Source organism: Brassica rapa, chromosome A03 (assembly GCF_000309985.2).
Source record: "Brassica rapa cultivar Chiifu-401-42 chromosome A03, CAAS_Brap_v3.01, whole genome shotgun sequence".
NCBI lineage: Eukaryota > Viridiplantae > Streptophyta > Magnoliopsida > Brassicales > Brassicaceae > Brassica > Brassica rapa.
The window spans coordinates 18,109,791-18,128,961 of NC_024797.2; the positions used below are offsets into that span (position 1 = coordinate 18,109,791).

The 19,171-nt window shown below is 35.4% G+C and overlaps 2 protein-coding genes across 4 annotated transcripts; both read left to right on the top strand.

Moving 5' to 3' along the window:
* Positions 1-288: 288 nt before the first annotated feature.
* LOC103859593 (probable leucine-rich repeat receptor-like serine/threonine-protein kinase At3g14840) lies at positions 289-15,515 on the top strand. Of its 2 annotated transcripts, XM_033286873.1 has the most exons (23): positions 289-4,489; positions 4,587-4,761; positions 9,769-9,840; positions 9,968-10,036; positions 10,120-10,191; positions 10,313-10,384; positions 10,458-10,529; positions 10,620-10,691; positions 10,804-10,875; positions 10,969-11,040; positions 11,126-11,197; positions 11,280-11,351; positions 11,437-11,502; positions 11,578-11,640; positions 11,728-11,769; positions 11,845-11,885; positions 11,961-12,331; positions 12,456-12,651; positions 12,741-12,869; positions 12,960-13,078; positions 13,156-13,604; positions 13,691-13,841; positions 14,649-15,515. In XM_033286873.1, the coding sequence occupies exons 1-23, from the start codon at positions 4,396-4,398 to the stop codon at positions 14,958-14,960; spliced, it is 2,925 nt and encodes a 974-aa protein (XP_033142764.1). In that variant the 5' UTR covers positions 289-4,395; the 3' UTR covers positions 14,961-15,515. The 2 variants fall into 2 exon arrangements, with proteins under 2 accessions (XP_033142764.1, XP_033142763.1); XM_033286872.1 differs by having other exon boundaries at positions 11,845-12,331.
* On the top strand, positions 7,265-19,145 carry LOC103859594 (protein trichome birefringence-like 41). 2 transcript variants are annotated; one of them, XM_033286874.1, is made up of 5 exons: positions 7,265-7,283; positions 17,942-18,113; positions 18,198-18,373; positions 18,476-18,634; positions 18,715-19,145. In XM_033286874.1, exons 2-5 carry the CDS (start codon positions 17,988-17,990, stop codon positions 19,010-19,012), a joined length of 759 nt encoding a protein of 252 aa, XP_033142765.1. In that variant the 5' UTR covers positions 7,265-7,283; positions 17,942-17,987; the 3' UTR covers positions 19,013-19,145. The 2 variants fall into 2 exon arrangements, with proteins under 2 accessions (XP_033142765.1, XP_009135400.1); XM_009137152.3 differs by lacking the exon at positions 7,265-7,283 and adding an exon at positions 16,752-17,237 and having other exon boundaries at positions 18,715-19,103.
* Positions 19,146-19,171: the final 26 nt, after the last annotated feature.

Sequence of the window (19,171 nt, forward strand, 5' to 3'; positions counted from 1 at the left end):
AACATGTTGCTCTCGAAGACCAAAACTTCAAACTTAACTTCAAAACTATTTATATTTTATATTATAGATATTAATTGTCATAATTAATTAATTTACATTCATAAAACATTTACTAGCACAAATATAAAAAATTTACAACAATATTAATTATTAAAATGTTTATTAAAATACAAAATTTTAAATAGAAATAACATAATTAATATTAAAATTTAAACAAAATACCATAATATTCCATAAAATTATTTATGTAATGCATATATGTTCATCCAGTGCATTTCGAAGTAAAAATATGACTATCGTTATTTTTAATTTGTAGATTACGAACTAAAAATTATTGAACTTAATACTTGTAAATACATTAGATTTGGAAAAACAAAGTAAAAAATAAAATAAAATACTGCTAAAAAACTTAACTTTTACCAATGATATTAATACTCGTGAATACATTCGATCTGAACAAAAAAAATCGTACGAAAAAAGACACCAAAAACAAAAACAACCATTTTCGGTTACACAATTTTGTTTGAACAATATTTTGGAGGTTCCAGATCAAGTTTACCTGACTATTAGTATTGTTGTAATATTTAAATTTGTGTAATAGTTATGTCTTCATGTAATTTTTTTAAAAAAATTGTTAAGTTTCTTTTGTATATTGTTGTTGTATAAATCTAGTTTTAAAATATTTTAAATCTTATTTTAAAGTTTTATTTTTATTTTATGTGTAAAACTTAAATTTATAAAAAAATTTTGAAATATTTATGAGATTTAAATTTTTTGAAGATTAAAATGATAAACAAAAAAATATTAGAGAATTATAAATGTGATGTGTAATTGTAGGAACCAAAATACAAACAAAAATATGAAATTTCAAATTTGAAGTTTTAAAGTTCATTTTTAGAAAAGAAAAAATTTTATATTTGAAGTTGTAGAGTGTCTTTTGGAGATTCTCTTACATAGTTTATAAGCCGGAACCATAGATATAAGCTTTAAGTTAGTCACTCGTTGACCAATGACTTGAAACCTATATGTTAAGCAGAATTTCTTTCTTTTTGTTTTTCCTCTGGAGACTGACCGTTTCCTCTACCTGATCATGAATATAAGTTATAACACAGCTACTACGATGTGTTTCTGTATGGAATTAACTGCAGTTTTGTCCGTCGTAATGAAATGGCAACATCGGAGGCACTATAAACGCTGTTAGAGGCTTAGAGCTGATACTCCTCTTGCAAGTATTAGCCAGCCTTCCTTCTCTGTCCAACTTAATAACGTTTTTGAGTTTTGAATCTTTCACATATTACGCAATACAAAAAATATTGTAATTTAAAATTGATTTTCTCTCGATAGTCGTACGTACATAATGAAGTTTTAGGTATAGCAGTGTGTTTGACAATAAATCTGTTTAAGAAACTAAGCAATAACGGGGCCTCGTGGTCTAGTGGTAAAGGAACCTCGGCTGAGGTGTCCGCCATCACGAGTTAGAGCTCCGGCCACAGCGGATTTAACATGGTTTCCGTTTGGCCTCCAGAACCTTCCTCGCCAGTTCTGGTTGGACGCGGTGGGATAGTCGGACTAAGTGAGAGGTCTGGATACCTGAATTATCAAAAAAAAAAAAAAAAAACTAAGCAATTGTTTTTTTGTATGGTTTCTAACATTCAGTTCATACTAAGTCAATCGTAGACACGCGTTTTAAAAATATACTGCAAAATTTAAATAAATTTCGATAAGACAACTGAATAAACAAAAATAAATTACTTTTTATAGTTATTTTTTTATAATTAAGACATCTAACCAATAGAGAATTATTTTTATGCTTAATAACTCGCTGCCATATCCTTTCTTTTTCTCACCTGCCCCACTTTTCTTAGTTTTTAACTTTTTTGTGAGTGAAAGTACCTATAAAAATACAAAAACAAGTAACTAAAATTGAAAAAAAAATATTTATTTGAGAAATAATCTAAGATAGCACTAAAAGATTTTATCACAAAATAAATCTTAAAAAAATGACTATAATATAGTTCACTAAAGAATTAAAAGACATTTATACTCCTATAATTAACTAATGTAAATCAAGGATTTAGATTTGAGGGAGAGATATGAGAAGGATCTATGATTTAAAAATTAAGATATAGGATATAAAATATAAAATAATAATTTTAAAATATTTTTTTGAAAAATAATTTTTGGATTTCTAAATAAAATCTCAAAGAAAATAAAAAAAGTTTCAAATATTGATATTTTCCAAAAATATTTTTTATTATTGATTGAAATACTAACTTTCCAAAATATTTTTTTTATTCTTGATTCAAATATTTATATAATAAATGTATATTGTGATTTATTTTTAATGAAATATTTTTAAGACAATGATGTACAGTTGTGGAAAGGAGCGAGAAACTCTTTCAAGCCGATTTTTAATACTATTTAGATTCTTTCTCTTTTTTGAATAAAATGTTAAATTAAACTCAAAAAGAAAATATACTTTTTTACAGCATGAACCACTTTTTCATGACTTATTTGATAAGAACAACTCCATCCATTACAACCTCTAATGGGCTCTAATGATTAAATTAATAGGTTTAAAGGTGATATAAGAAGTTAAGAACTTTAGTTAGTGGAAATAGTTTTTTGTTCCTCCAATGGGAGAACTCCGTAGGGGTTCTTAAATATTTTTTTAAATTTTTTTAATTAAAATTATTTAAAATAAAAACATACATACAATTTTTAATAAAAATTACATAAAACATATGAAGGACACGCCACGTAAGGGATGCTTAACACTTCTACAACTGCCTAAATTAACACGGGTTCTGCAGTGTTTAATGCTTTTTGATTTATTTATTTTTTCATTTTTTTTTAGAACCTCCCTAAACACCCACCGATGGAGGTGGTCTAACAAACTTATGAAATAGTTGCTAAACTAATTCACAGCTCCAATCCATACTTGAAACGTCGTCGTGAGGAGAGTTCAACGACATTACTCTGTTCTTGACAAGTCTGTCGATGATTCTGAAGAGTACTTCTGATGGCATCGAGGCATCTCCATTCTTCCTAGCGTTCCTTTCTCTCCATATTGCATAGACGGTAGTGTGCAGGACATAGCGGGTGAGGAAGAGTTCGACTCTGTCAAGCTTCTTCTGCGATACAAAGATGACGATGTCGTTCCAGTTCGTTGAGAAGTGGCTTCCCATCAGGTTTCAAGATAATCTGCCCCAGACTGCCGCTGAGTACGGGCAAGAGAAGAAAAGGTGGTCGCGTGTCTCCATATGCTGGTGGCAGAGGACACAGCTTCCATCAATTGTCCTATTCCAGATAGCCATTCTTGCTCCTGTAGAGAGACGGTCATGCAAAGCTAACCAAGTACAGAACTGATATTTTGGTGTAGCGCAGCTGAACCAGAGGCAATTGTGCCATGGAACCGATGTTTTAGTCGTTCGTATATGATTCCTCGTAGTGCAAGATGGCTTGTAGCACATCTTCATTCTCTGTGCGATTCAAAGAGATGAGATTGTGTTCAATTCTTTGCAGAGTCTGAGATCGATGTTGTCTCCTTCTTCTCCTCTTTGTACTATTTAGACTTTGCATTTAACAAGACTGCAAAATCAAAAGGTTAGTTGCCCTCTGGTTCCCGGGAGCAGCTCCAAAATAATCAGTACTTGTTTGGATAGCTGTTCATAATCGATTAGCTATTGGGGAATAAATTTCCAAGTTAAATTGTATTGTGGTTGATACATGATTATTCTACCAGTCTCACGTTAAAACCCGAGACCATCTGTTTTTCAGTTGTCCATGTACTCAACAAATATATATGGGATTAACGAAGAAGCTACTTCAAACATGCTACACAACATACTGGATTAGTTAGTGGACACCCGACGAAATGGCAACATCACTTTTATGTTGCACTATGTCTTTCAAATCTCACTCCATACTATTTGGAAAGAGTGAAATGGAAGGAATTAAACACAAGGAAAAGGTTCATAATCCGGAAACTATACTGAGATTCATCGATAAAGGTATTCGGAATTGCATCTTGTCACTTAGAGGAAGTCCACGGTTTGAAACAACCATGACAGCTTGGTCTAAACAAAACTTGAGAACAAAGTCATAGTTATAAAAAAAATTGATATGAATAATTTAACATTTTTTTCAAAAAAAAAAAGATAACATTTTTAATTATTCTTCTCATGGTATGTTCTCTTAGTCAAAAACAAATATTTTTTAACTCTTTTTGGAGATTCGCCCTATTTATTAATAATGATGACTGACTTATCATCCTACGTGTCTCTCTTATCTCCCCATTTCTCAAATATCTTTGCGAGTCTCTCTTCCCTCACATAGACAAATTAACCAACCACTTTTTCACACTCATAGCATAACATCGCCGCGAATCTGACAATGTCGTTGAACCCACTTATCTTCCCTTACTTCATCCTCGTCTCTCTCTTCCTCTTCTACTTCGCGTCCTCTCAAACACTACCCAAAGAAGAAGGTATCATACATATATAATCAGTTTATACGGTGGTTACGTTACATGTTTGAGTCAGTGTACGATTTGGTGGTTATCTGTCATTTGCATTTTTTCGCAGTGGATGCTTTAAGAGCCGTAGCGACGGCGTTGAAGAAGAGTAACTGGAATTTCAATGTCGATCCATGCGACCTCACCTCATCTGATGGTGGTTGGAGAAACCCTAACGCCGATAAATTATTTGAAGACAAAGTTACTTGTAGCTGCACCTCTACCGTTTGCCACGTCACCAAGATGTTCGTTCCTCCCCTTCTCCCTTTATAAAATTTAGATTTTCATCATTATATTAATTTTATTAACCGTGGAGAAATTCAAAATATTAATGATAATTTTTTTTTAATTAGCTTTGGTCGAAGTAGTAGTTCTCGTTTTTCCAAAGCCAGGCTATTACTACTATCAAAGTACTTTAGTTTTCTGAATGTGACAAAATCTATGCGCTGTCGCTGTTGACGCGTTTTGTTTAATCCGTGAATCTAACTCTAAAACTAATTACTTTCACACATGTTGCTTTGATCCAATGCTATTGGGCAGTATATAGAATCACAATCTATTTCAATAAGAAGTCCCTCTCTTATTAATCAATCACAATATCACAATAACTCAAAATCTCAAATCGCACACAATGCATCACTAGTTGCATTCCTATATATAAGACTTAGATAATCCTAATCTTAATAGTATCACAACAAATCATGTTTCCTAATCCTATTAGATATAACATAAAGAGAAAAGGAAACTTGGAAGTCAAGCTTATCCAACATTCTCCCGCCTAAGCTTGAACTCGCTTTCTCCCACAACCACCACGCCAATCAGGATTCTCATCGTCAAGAATTTAGTCCTAGCAAGTGACTTGGTAAGAATGTCAGCTCGCTGTTCATTTCCCGGAACGTGTTCAACCTCCACTTGATCATTTTCGACGCATTCTCTTATGAAGTGAAAACGTCGGTGTATGTGTTTGCTTCGACCATGGAACACATGATTTCTTGAAAGAGCAATAGCAGACTTGTTATCAACTTTGATTGTCACTCTCGTGCAAGACTTCCCAATGATTTCTCCAAGTAATTCTTGCAGCCACACCGCCTGTTTAGCCGCTTCTGTAGCAGCCATAAACTCTGCTTCGCAAGAGGACAACACAACAATCTCTTGTTTCTGTGAACACCATGATATTGGACTGTTGTTGAGGTAGAAAACGTGACCCGTAGTACTTTTCCCATCATCATCATCAACATTATGCGACGAGTCGCTAAACCCAATAAGCTCTATCGTGGTTGACCTCGCAAATATGATACCAAGAGAGACCGTCCCGCGTAAGTACCTCAAGATTTGTTTCAACGCTGCTCCGTGTGACACTTTTGGTTCCTGAATATACCTGCTTAGTACCCCGACCGAGAAAGAAAGATCCGGTCGTGTGTGTAGCAAGTAACGTAGGCAACCAATCTGTCTTCTATACTCTCGCTCGTCAATGCTCTTTTCCTTTAAAGCTTTGGACATCTTTACGTTAAACTCCATAGGGATTTGAGTTGGATTGCATTCACTCATGCCGCTTTCTTCAAGGATCTTCAACGCGTATCTATTCTGTCTCAAAGCAATGCCTCCATCGAACTGATCAACTTCAATTCCTAAGTAATAAGTAAGCTTGCCCAAGTCACTCATCTCGAACTTCCTTGCCATATCTCGTTTAAACTCATCAATCAGGGCTATGGATGATCCGGCTACAAGTAGATCATCAACGTACACCACTACAACTAATAGACCGGATTCATCCTCCCTCCTATATAATGATGGTTCTTTGGAGCACCGATGATACTTCAGACCAACTAGTATTTGATTTAACTTGACGTTCCACGCTCTCGGCGCCTGTTTCAACCCATAGAGAGCTTTCTTTAACTTATAAACTTTAGTTTCTTGCCCTGTGACCACAAATCCTTCAGGTTGACTGACATACACATCTTCTTTAAGCTCGCCATGAAGGAAGGCGGTTTTCACATCGAGATGATGAACTTGCCAGCCTTTAGAAGCAGCTAGAGCAATGACAAGTCGAATGGTTTCTATACGCGCAACAGGAGCAAAAACTTCGTCATAATCAATGCCATGTTTCTGAACATAACCTTTTGCCACTAGTCTTGCTTTATACTTGTTAATACTCCCATCTGCATTGCGTTTAATCTTGAAAACCCACTTTAGGCCAATCGGTTTTAAGCCTTTAGGTAGATCAACAAGAGTCCAAGTATTGTTCTTTTCAATGGACGTGATCTCTTCTCCACATGCGTCAATCCAAACATCTAACTCTTTGGCTTCGTTGAAGTCCCACGGCTCATCATTGATCACCATCAAGAGCCTCTCACATTCGTATTCGGCAAGAATGACATAATCATCTAGGTAAGCAGGCTTTGTGGTTACTCTGCTTGACCTTCTCAGCTGTGGCTCCTGTAGATCATCTTCTACTTCCTCATTATCACCAACGCTTTCATCTTCTTCTTCATTACTCTCAGCACCATCATCGTTTTCATATGTTTCTTCATTCTCGGCGGTCTTGATGATGTCAAGACCTTTTAGAGAGATGGAGAAGGTGTCGGAGCTATTCTCACCTCCTGATATCTCTTTACCCCACTCCCAACTTCTGGTCTCGTTAAATATAACGTCACGGTTTACTACTACCTTGTTGCTCGTTGGATCGAGAAGTCGATATGCTTTCGATCCGGGTTCTGTACCAAGGTGCACTAGTGTTCTTGATCGATCATCTAGTTTCTTCCGACCTGTGGCGTTTGTTATAGCATGGCACACACATCCAAAGACCCTAAGATGTTCGATATTAGGTTTCTTGCTTCGCAAGACTTCGTATGGAGTCTTCCTATCAAGTGATCTTGTGGCAATTCTGTTAATCAAGTACGTCGAATGGCGTACTTCTTCTCCCCATAAGTGGTTTGGGACGTTCATATGTTTCAATATACTTCTCGTCATCTCCAAAAGGGTTCGATTTCGTCTCTCCACCACGCCATTCTGCTGTGGAGTGTATGGTGCAGTCAAGTGTCGTTTGATACCATTGAGATCGCAGAAAGTGTTGAATTCGTGTGAGGTGAACTCCCCACCTCTATCAGTCCGAAGAGTTTGTATCTTAGCTTTTGTATCTTGTTCAACAAGAGTTTTAAACCGTTTAAATTTTTCAAACGCCTCACTCTTATGTTTCAATAAAATTGTCCACATGTAACGCGAATAGTCGTCGATGAGCACAAAGACATACCGTTTGAGACCCGGTGTGGTCGGAGTTATAGGACCACATAGGTCTCCATGTATTAGCTCCAGAGGTTGAGACGCACGGTAGGAGGTTGCTTGCGGGAAAGGTTGTCTTGTTTGTTTTCCTCGAAGGCAAGATTCACATGTTTCCTTATCTATTGTGATCTTTGGTAAACCAACGGCTAAATCTCTTCGAATCATCAGCTTCATTGTTTCGATATTGACATGACCAAGTCTGGCATGCCACTTTGTAGATTCTGTTGATCTTTGGATCTGAAGGCATTGGTTGTTATCAGCACTCAGCGTTACTTTGTATAACCTGTTTCTAGACCTCACGGTTTCAACCACTAGGCGTCCTTCTCGATCATATAGCACCAGTAGATCATCCTTCATTCGTACTTCACATCCCGCTTCTGTTGCTTGTCCAAGACTCACAATGTTACTCTTTAAAGCCGGTATATAGTACACGTCTTTTAATATTTTCTTCGCGCCACCAGAGAAAGTGAACCGTATGGACCCTTTGCCTCTTATATCAACCCGTGAGTCATCTCCAAACCTAACTTTTCCCGTAATCTTTTTGTCAAGTTGATAGAAGAATGCTCGATTTCCACTCATGTGATTGCTTGCACCATTGTCGAGATACCATAAGTCTTGTGTGTCTTGATCTGCCTCAAAGATAGTTGGGTTTATTTTTTGTTCGTTGAGATAGACCACCTCGTGCATCATCAACTCTTCAGCCTCCTGAGTATCCTCGTCCTTCTTCTCGGTGGCTTCTTGCAATTTAAGTATTTTGTCTGGACAATCGTTAGCATAGTGTCCAAGCTTATCACACTTGAAACATGTAATCTGTGAAATATCTCGTCCAACTCCTATACGCTTCGCGTTGCTGCTGAAAATTGCTAAACCTTCCACGACCTCGTCCTCTCCAGTTGTTGTATCTACCTCCACGTCCGCGTCCTCCACGTCCTCCAGATTGATCTTGGTAAGACTCTGAATTAGAATACAAAAGTTTACTCTTATCGTCGTGTTCCCCTTCTTCTTCGTCTTCTCCTATTCTTTCCTCATAAGCTTTCAGTCTACCAACGATATCTTCAAAGTTTGTTGTATTGAGATCAAGAACTTGCTCTAACGATGCAACAATGTGAATATATTTCCTCCTTGGTAGACTTTTCAGAAATTTTTTCACTAGTTTAGGTTCTTCGATGATCTCACCTAGTGAGGCCGATTTTGAAGTAATCTCAGCTAGTTTTCCGACAAACAAATCGATTGTATCATCTTCTTTCATCTTAATTCTATCAAATTCCGCCATTAGAGTTTGTAGCCTTGCCTCTCTTACCCTCTCAGCTCCAACATGCCGTGCTTTGATCGCGTCCCAAACTGCTTTTGCCGTATCTAAGTCACCAACTTGTAATGTCAATGCCTCAGGAATGGATTGGAATATCAAGGCAATAGCCAAGTCGTTTTTTCCTTCAGTTTTGACACCGGGGTCTATTGCTTCCCATACCTTGTTCACTTTAAGAGCTATCTTCATTCGCATAGCCCAAACCGTATAGTTCGAAGTGGTTAGCATCGGAAACTTTATGGATGAGGAGCCAGCTTCTTTGTTCTTCATCACGAATTCTTCCTCTTTAGAATCACTCATCGTAATTGATCTAGTTTGCTACTTCTTTTGTGTGGCTCTGATACCAAATATAGAATCACAATCTATTTCAATAAGAAGTCCCTCTCTTATTAATCAATCACAATATCACAATAACTCAAAATCTCAAATCGCACACAATGCATCACTAGTTGCATTCCTATATATAAGACTTAGATAATCCTAATCTTAATAGTATCACAACAAATCATGTTTCCTAATCCTATTAGATATAACATAAAGAGAAAAGGAAACTTGGAAGTCAAGCTTATCCAACACAGTAAACATAATGGGACTATATTTTGGTAACCTTTTTAAAAAAAATATCATACTTGCTTCTTTTTCCCTCTTATAAATCTTGTTGAAACAGAGTTCTCAAGGCACAAAGCCTCCAAGGATCTCTTCCTAAAGAGTTTGCAGGACTTCCTTTTCTGCAAGAGATGTAAGAACCTGAATAGCAGCAAAATCATTACCACTCAAAACGTTCTCATTATTACAATATCTCCCACCACGACCAGTATCTTTCAATAACTAACTTAACTGTCACATTCTTCTTATTTCTTTTGCAGTGATGTGTCTAGAAACTATCTCAACGGTTCTGTTCCTCCCGAATGGGGAACCTTGCCACTTATAAACCTGTATGTATCTCTTTCATCTAGACTTTACATGTGTGTATATGTATAGATTGATTTGAGTAACTTTGTTGGATGATGAAATGCAGCACACTGCTTGCCAACCGGATAACCGGTCCAATCCCGAAAGAGATTGGAAACATTACAACCCTTCAAAACCTGTGAGTACACTTCTTTGATCTTTATGTCTTCAAAAATGTTTCAGACAATATATACTTGGAAGTAATAATAATATGATTCGTTTTTGTTTTTCTTTGTTTTCTTGAACATCTGGTTTTCTAGTATCTTGGAATCTAATCAAATCTCAGGGAACTTACCTCCAGAGCTCGGGAATCTAAAGAACATTCAAAGAATGTAAGAACATTTGTCCAAGTTCTCTAAAATAGGTTCATTTACTAATGATGAGACTATGTTTTTCTATTTGTAGCCTTCTTGGCACGAACTACTTGACTGGGGACATCCCAAGTACATTTTCCAAACTTACCAAGTTGACTGAGTTGTAAGTACTCATCTGCTTGCTTAGATCATAGACAATGTGTTTTGCTGATGATTCCGACATTTTTTAATACATTGTTTTCTTGCTTTATAGCCGTATAAGTGACAACCAGTTTACCGGAACCATACCAGATTTCATCCAGAACTGGACAGAACTTACAAAATTGTAAGCAAGCAATCAGCATCTTTCAGCATCTTTCGCCATCTTTCGTTTTGCGTATTAGTATTGGTTACTTTATTAAGCTGTGGAATGTTAATATTATTGCATATTGTTATAGAACTATTCAAGCAAGTGGTTTAGTTGGACCGATTCCTAGTGGCATTGGTACTCTTGTGAAGTTAACAGACTTGTAAGTACACTAAACTTTGCATGTGCGATTCATTGTTACTGTCAAATGATATTTTACTATTTCCTTTCTTTTCCAAAATTGAAAATTTTGTAGGAGAATCAGTGACTTGCATGGTCCTAGTTCTCCATTTCCACCACTACAAAACATGACATCCATGCAGACATTGTGAGTTTAAGCCGTAAACTAAACACATTCAGTAATGGTTTCTTCCCTACTTCGTTGAGAGTTTAACTTACACTTTCCTTTCCAGGATTATTAGGAACTCCAATCTTACAGGAGAACTACCTGATTATCTTGTATCAATCACAACATTAAAGCTCTTGTTAGTAAACTCTTTTCTTCTTCTGCAAGCATATAATATGAAAAAAATAACTCAAGCTGACATTGTGAGACTCATTGTGCAGAGATCTTAGCTTTAACAAACTAAGTGGACCAATCCCAGCAACATATAAGGATCTTTGGAATGTAGATAATGTGTATGATGCTCTGCTGTCATTCTTTCTTCATGGTTTGTTGAAAGCTTTCTGAAAAGTTTTAAGTTTTGTTTTCTGATCTTTGCAGATATCTAACAAGTAACATGTTAAGTGGGGAAGTACCAAAATGGATGGTAGAAAATGCAGACAAGATGTGAGTTTTTTCTTCAATGAAATAATGTTTACAACATAATCCTGATAATATTTTGTTTGGTTGTTTATATTGCAGTGATCTTACTTACAATAACTTCTCCAGAGATGCAACAACCTCACAATGTCACACGAGAGAAGCGTATGAAGAACAATAAAAAAACTCAAGCTTCTTGTGCCTTCAAATGCACTATAAATCTTACATTTTCTTGGCCCTTTCTATACACAGGAACTTGTTTTCAAGCACACGCCCTTTAGTGGCAAATAACTAGTAAGTTGTTTTTCTTCTTCTCATAAATTATAAAAGCTTTGGTTCTAACACCAAATTTGTTATGTTTTGATACAGCTCAAACGTTTATTGTCTGAGTCCCTACATATGTCCTAAGAGTAAGTCTTTGAATCTATATAATTACATAAACCATATCGCTAAACATCTGATTTATTTTTTGTTTATGTTATCAGCTTTGTATGGCCTTCATATAAACTGTGGTGGAGATGAACTAACAGTCAACGGGAATAAGTATGAAGCAGATAGATTGGATAGCACCTTCTATGACAGTAGAACCGGTTGGTTTTCTAGCAACACCGGGCACTTCTTGGATGATGAACGGTCTCCCAAAGTACCAACCATATGGACTAATACATCAGAGCTTAAGATAGCAGAGCCTAGTCTTTATACAGATGCCCGTCTGTCGGCCATTTCCCTCACTTACTATGCATTTTGTCTTGGAGATGGAAGCTATACAGTTAATCTTCATTTCGCTGAAATTATGTTCAGTGACAATGAAACCTATAGCAGTTTGGGGAGACGATTCTTTGACATATATGTTCAGGTAATGTTTTCTTAACACTGATTTATTATAATGTTACAATGATGAGAAATATTACGAGTCTATAATATTTTAAAATACTGTAATGCTTATAGCTAGATATTGGGGTGTGTGTGGTAATGTGCAGGGTAAACTTGAGGTTAAGGATTTTGATATTGTGAGTGAGGCAAAAGGTGTTGGAAGAGCTGTGGTTAAGAGTTTTCGGGTCATGGTTACAAATGGGACGTTGGAGATAAGATTGTTTTGGGCTGGTAAAGGAACTCAAGCTATTCCTGTAAGAGGTTCATATGGCGCTCTCATATCAGCTGTATCAGTAGATCAAAGTAAGCTTTACTAAACCCAAAAAAAAAACTAACCTTTTTGTTGTCGTTGTTTTTGTCTCTTGACTTTTTCTCCCATGATATTGCTATAGATTTCACTATTGGTAGAAACTGGGCCTTGGTTGGTGCTGCAGTCGCTTCGACAGTGTTTCTTGGGCTTTTAATCTGTGGTATTTTATGCTTTAGACGTTGCTTGAGACCCAAGAGTCAGATGGAGAAAGGTATTTATAACGACCTATACCTTTAACAATCGTTTTTGAGTTGAAAGTGTATGTATCTTCCAAAAGTTAACGGTGTTTCTTCACCTTCAGATTTCAAGAACTTGGATTGCAAGATTAGTTCCTTCTCCTTGAAGCAAATCAAAATTGCTACAGACAACTTTAATCCAGCAAACAAGATAGGAGAAGGTGGCTTTGGTCCTGTACACAAGGTTAGCATCATAATGTTATTGACATTTTTATGAGAAAAAGGAATTGAACTAAAGGTTTGTCCATTGTATGAATTTAGGGAAAGTTGACTGATGGAACCTTAATCGCGGTGAAGCAACTATCATCTAAATCAAAGCAAGGGAACAGAGAGTTCTTGAACGAGATTGGTATGATCTCTGCACTACAACATCCACATTTGGTTAAACTATATGGATGTTGCGTAGAAGGTGGCCAGCTCTTGCTAATCTACGAGTACTTAGTAAACAACAGTCTCGCAAGAGCACTTTTCGGTCCTTTAAAGACTCAAATAAGATTAGACTGGCCAATAAGGCAGAAGATTTGCCTTGGAATAGCCAGAGGATTAGCTTTTCTCCACGAGGAATCAAGACTCAAGATCGTGCACAGAGACATCAAAGCCGCTAATGTCTTGCTGGACAAGGAACTAAACCCGAAGATTTCGGATTTCGGTCTTGCTAAGCTTGATGAACAAGAAAATACACACATGAGCACACGAGTCGCAGGAACATAGTGAGTCGTTTAACCATTCAATCACAAAGAAGAAGTTTCAGCTTTGTTTAGATTTCTTGTGACCAAAGCAATCTTTTGTTGTGCAGTGGATACATGGCTCCAGAGTATGCAGTGAAAGGTCATTTGACAGATAAAGCAGACGTTTACAGCTTCGGCGTCGTGGCTCTAGAGATCGTTCATGGAAGAGGCAGCACAAGCGCACGTTCCAAAGCCCAGACCTTCTACCTTCTTGACTGGGTAAATTATCTTATTCACCTTAAAACCCTAGACTCGGCATAAACACATTTATTGGGAATTGAAGAATTGGACTGAACTGGAAAATGGAAAATTATCCAAATTTTTATTCAAAATCTTGAAAAATCTGATACTAAATACGAAAAAAATTATTTTTTAATTTGAATTAACCGAAAAACTGAAATCGAGCCTGGACCGAACTCGACCCAAAATTATTTCGGATAATAATTGAATCCCAATTTTTTATTTGAACCGAACCAAAAATGAAACGAAATTGAAGTTTCTAAATATCCGAACGGAACTTATATTTCAAAAAAAAAAAAAAAACAAAGGAGGTGTTATTGGTTTATATATTCTTATTGATTTAGAAATCCATATAGTATTTATAAATCTAAGTAAAATATATAAATTTTCACATTTTCTCGGATTAGTATTTACAAATCCAGAAGTTTTCCTTCGGATTTGGGCCTTTGTATTTTTCACAAAGAAATCCATGCAAATCCATGCAAATACATTATGAAATCAAATCTATTAGTAAATCCGTATGATTGAATAACACTTGATTTGAATTAGAATTTATGAATCATTAAACGAATAACACATGATTTCAATACATATTTTAAAATCATAGAACCAATAACACTAGATTTAGTTTAGATTTTCAAATCCATCAAAATACACCAACCAATAACCCCCACTAAATAAACTGAACCGAACCAAATCGATACCCGAAATGCACATTCCTACCCTAAACACTAAAGACATGTCTGAACAAGAAGTCATGAACCTAAATCTTGATTTATTCCGCAGGTACACGTTCTAAGGGAGCAAAACAGGCTAATGGAAGTAGTAGACCCGAGGCTTGGAACAGACTACAACAGAGAAGAAGCAATGAAGATGATCCAGATTGGTATCCTCTGCACCAGTCTAGATCCGTCGGACAGACCGTCGATGTCGACGGTGGTGAGCATGCTCGAAGGACACTCCACGGTGGATGTTGAGAAACTTCTTGAAACTTCGTTCAGTAGGGAAAATGAGAAAGACGAAGGGAGCCCTGTTATTTTCTTTGGTTTTTTCGTGTTTTTGCTTACGAAGAAAATGATTTCTCGTCTATTCTATTAAAATCTAAGTACAAAATAACATTTGACTATTTTTAATTAGATTTTTCCAGATTTTCATTTTTTTTACTACTTCTAACAAGTTTATTTATTGTTTTCATTTAAGTGTTTAACTACATCTTTTACTCTTTTTTTTCACTTTTGTAAACTACTTCATTAATTGTATTTATCATAATAATTCAGTTTCATTTATTTTACGTATTAATCATAATAATTTTACGTGTTTAAATGAAATTTCACCATTAGTGACAATAATTGAAACCGGTTAACAAAATTGTTTTTATTTGTTTACATAATCAGTTAGACATGGACATTCATGTATAAGTTTGGATACAGATCAATTTTTACGGATATTAAATTTTTGGATTTTAAAATTAAACTATGTTCGGGTATTATAAATTTTTCGACATGGTTCGAGTTGGTTTCTTCCGGGTCCGGGTAAGTTTGTAAGAACTTAAAAATATCTAAATAACCTATATGTTTAAAAATAGTACTAAACAATTTATAAAAAAAAAATCAAATTCGCACGGACGTGCGTGTCAAATTCTAGTATTATTTATGATTTATAACTGTGTTACACATGATTTATTTTAAAAATATTTTACACTTTCTTTATGATTATTAATTTAGTATCTCTAAACAAAGAATATAAAAGTTGTGACTCAATTTTATATTTTTTTAATACCATCATCATTTTTAAAGCAAAATTTTACACTTTCTCCGTTTAACCTTAGAAATTTTTTTCTTTCTATGATTTGACTAATGTTTCATTAAAATTTATATACCAGAAATTTATTATTGTATTTCATAATTCGGTCTGAGATGATGCAGTTTACATGAGTTTCATACCATAAATAGAATTAGTGGTTATAGAATTATCTATGAAATATTTTATAAATATAATATCATAATAAATCAATGTTAAAAACATGTAACCACTAATATTTTGATATCATTCATCATATTAATCACACACACATATCTTTGGCATTATTGTGTAATCCGAAAATGTGATTGTCTTAGTCAACTCTTTTTCAGTAATTTTAATATGTTTCATGATTCATTTAATAAAAGTTATTTGGCTTAATTACTAACCATAACGATAAATTTAGATTAACTAAGTCAAAAAAAAAAATTTTCATAAATCTTATCGGTCGATCCGGTCGGCCCCGGAAGAAACACACTTAGTGCTACATAGTGGACTAACTCAAAAGTGTATCACACTGACCCAAGTTTGGAATATCTTCCGACTAATGCCAGGGAGTAAACCGATCATCTGTTACAGCCCACCATGTAAACCATTTGGGCCGAAGCCCAAGTCCAAACTGACCAAATAGTGATAATTTAAATCCTAGAGAGAATCGAAGTCATAACTAATGTGGATATACACCAAACCCCAAGAAATTGCCACTATACTACCACCACTTGGTTATTTGGTTAAGACATAATCTATTGTTGCTTCAACATCTGTTTCTCTTGACAAATGATTGGTTTGTGTTTGCTTAATCTATGATCAATCTGTACTGTCGTTTAGGAAACTACCCTGTACCATATTTCAACTAAACTTAATGGAATAATCAAATATCAATTAATATGTCCACAAGTTTTTTCACGGGGTAGCACCGGCAAATGTAAAGAATTTTAAACAAAACACAAAAGAAACATCTGCATAAAATTTTAGTTTATGGTGCAACAAGCCGACTTATTCGGGGAAGGAAAGCGGAAGTTAATTTTAGTGTTTGTATAAAATTTAATGACTATGTAATTATGTTACTGTACTTCTAAAATAAAAATCAGAAAACTATTAGTAGTAGTAGTAAATCACGTTATTAAATATACACAAAGAAATGCTGAGATTTGATTTCAAAGTTTCCTACCAAAGCAAATACGACTCAAAATAAATAAACAACAGATTTCTCTTTTAATATGACAAGTTATATATATGTATAATATATCTATAGATGCGTGAGTGTATAAAACCCCAAGTGCGTATTTGAATCTCTCTCTATCCCTTCTGTGTTGAGATGGGTTTAAAGGATAACGCCATTTCTTATGGCTCTGCATTAGTGTTATCGCTTCTTCTTCTTCTTCTTCCTCTTCTTCACGAAACAGAGGGATGTGATATGTTCACGGGACGGTGGGTAAAGGACGCTTCCTATCCACTCTACGATCCCTCCACGTGTCCTTTTATACGTCGCGAGTTCGCTTGCAAGAAAAATGGACGGCCGGATCTCGATTACCCTACCTTCCGATGGCAACCTCAGGACTGCAAATTAGCAAGGTATCATCAGTTACTAAGAGTAATTAGTATTACTTTTATCTTTTAGTTTCTTTATTTATTTTGTTTGTTGTTTCAAGATATATTGAATCAAGGTATCATTATGAAATATTATAACATCGCACAGCCAAACAAGTTTCTTATTCTTGCTTTTTTTAATTCTAAATTTATCTTTTAAATTTTTTTTGTCAACAGGTTTATCTTTCAATTTATTCACCAGTTTTTATTTGTTGAAAGTATATTACATAAATCAATGAAGGAAAATATATAAAAGAGTATATACATTTTGTCGGTTCAAAATTTGATATACAAAAAGTGGGCAGAAATCTTGATTTGATTATATACTTTATAAGAAAACTGGAAAACATTTACAGATTGTATAATACTTTTTTGCAAAGCGATTTTGAGTGAACAGCCAATAGCAAAAGAGAAAGATATTTTACTACTAAACAGCCATAATTGAATGTGTGTTTGGGAATCTCTAAAATGCTCTTTTGTCACAATATGACAACTGGTGGGTTTGTCGTGAGTAACACGCGCCACCAGTGAGATTACGACACCCACTAAACCCTCAAGCTCATTACAAGACATAGATTCATTCCCCCCACCTCATGTGGGGACACTAATACTCTTGACGATTTTGCCCTTCTGCTCCTTTTTAACGTTGATTTTCTTCTTCTTTTGATTCTCATTGTTTTGTTGTGTAGGTTCAATGGAGTGGAGTTTTTGGAGAAAAACAAAGGGAAGAAGATAATGTTTGTTGGTGATTCTCTTAGCCTAAATCAGTGGCAGTCTTTGACATGTATGCTTCACTCTTCCGTTCCCAATTCTCCCTATAACCTAACCACACAAGGCACTATCTCAACCTTCACATTCCAGGTAATAATAACCAATTCTGCTCTTGTTTTGGTTTAAGTAAAATGTCTTTAGGATTACTAAACCAGAAATGGTTCATGTTGTCAGGAGTATGGAGTAGAATTGAAGCTGGATAGGAATGTGTATTTGGTAGATATAGTGAGGGAGAAGATTGGGAGAGTGTTGAAGCTTGATTCTATCAATGACGGACATAATTGGTCAGAAATGGATACACTGATTTTCAATACTTGGCATTGGTGGAGCCGTAGAGGTCCTTCACAACCGTACGTTGCTTGTTCTTTGATCAACTAACTCTTCAGTTTTGTTTATTCTTAGCTTAATTAATCACTACAACTTTATGCTCAAAAATCAAATTTGTTTGACAGATGGGATTATATTCAATTAGGGACTAACGTTACAAAGGACATGGACCGTGTGGCAGCATTTGAAATCGCACTAGGGACTTGGGGAAAATGGGTCGATACGGTTGTAAATACTCAGAAAACTAAAGTCTTTTTTCAAGGAATCTCACCATCTCATTACAAGTAAGTTGTTATACACATTGCTAATAGATAATCAATAGAAAACTATTGATGTTATAACGTTGATATGTTTGTTTAAACAGAGGAGCTCTATGGGGTGAACCAACGGCGAAGAGTTGCGCAGGACAGACAGAACCACTTTTGGGGACCACTTACCCAGGAGGATTGCCAACAGAAGTTGGAGTTTTGAAGAGAGCACTTGGAAAAATATCGAAACCAGTGACTTTGTTAGACATTACAATGCTTTCATTGCTTCGAAAAGATGGCCACCCTTCTAGTTATGGTCTAGGCGGCCACACCGCCAATGATTGCAGCCACTGGTGTCTCTCTGGGGTGCCTGATACTTGGAATGAGATTCTTTACAATTATATGGTTTATTAATTACACTAAACATAGAATATTTTTTTAGCATATTTGTTATTGTGTTGGATTCTACACTTGAATCTGAATAAAAAGAGGTATTTTTCCTATGTGCTACAAGAAAAAGCAAATACGAGAAAATAATCTATTTCAACCTCAACAATTTTCGTCGTATCTTTT

Bases quoted from the DNA above. Each gene is read 5' to 3' on its own strand.
- LOC103859593 (XM_033286872.1), top strand. From the start codon at position 4,396: ATGTCGTTGAACCCACTTATCTTCCCTTACTTCATCCTCGTCTCTCTC. The intron at 10,385-10,457 runs GTAAGAACATTT...TTCTATTTGTAG, and splicing joins CTAAAGAACATTCAAAGAAT to CCTTCTTGGCACGAACTACT. The intron at 11,352-11,436 runs GTATGATGCTCT...TGATCTTTGCAG, and splicing joins CTTTGGAATGTAGATAATGT to ATATCTAACAAGTAACATGT.
- LOC103859594 (XM_009137152.3), top strand. From the start codon at position 16,981: ATGGGTTTAAAGGATAACGCCATTTCTTATGGCTCTGCATTAGTGTTA. The intron at 18,114-18,197 runs GTAATAATAACC...TCATGTTGTCAG, and splicing joins TCTCAACCTTCACATTCCAG to GAGTATGGAGTAGAATTGAA. The intron at 18,374-18,475 runs GTACGTTGCTTG...TTTGTTTGACAG, and splicing joins CGTAGAGGTCCTTCACAACC to ATGGGATTATATTCAATTAG.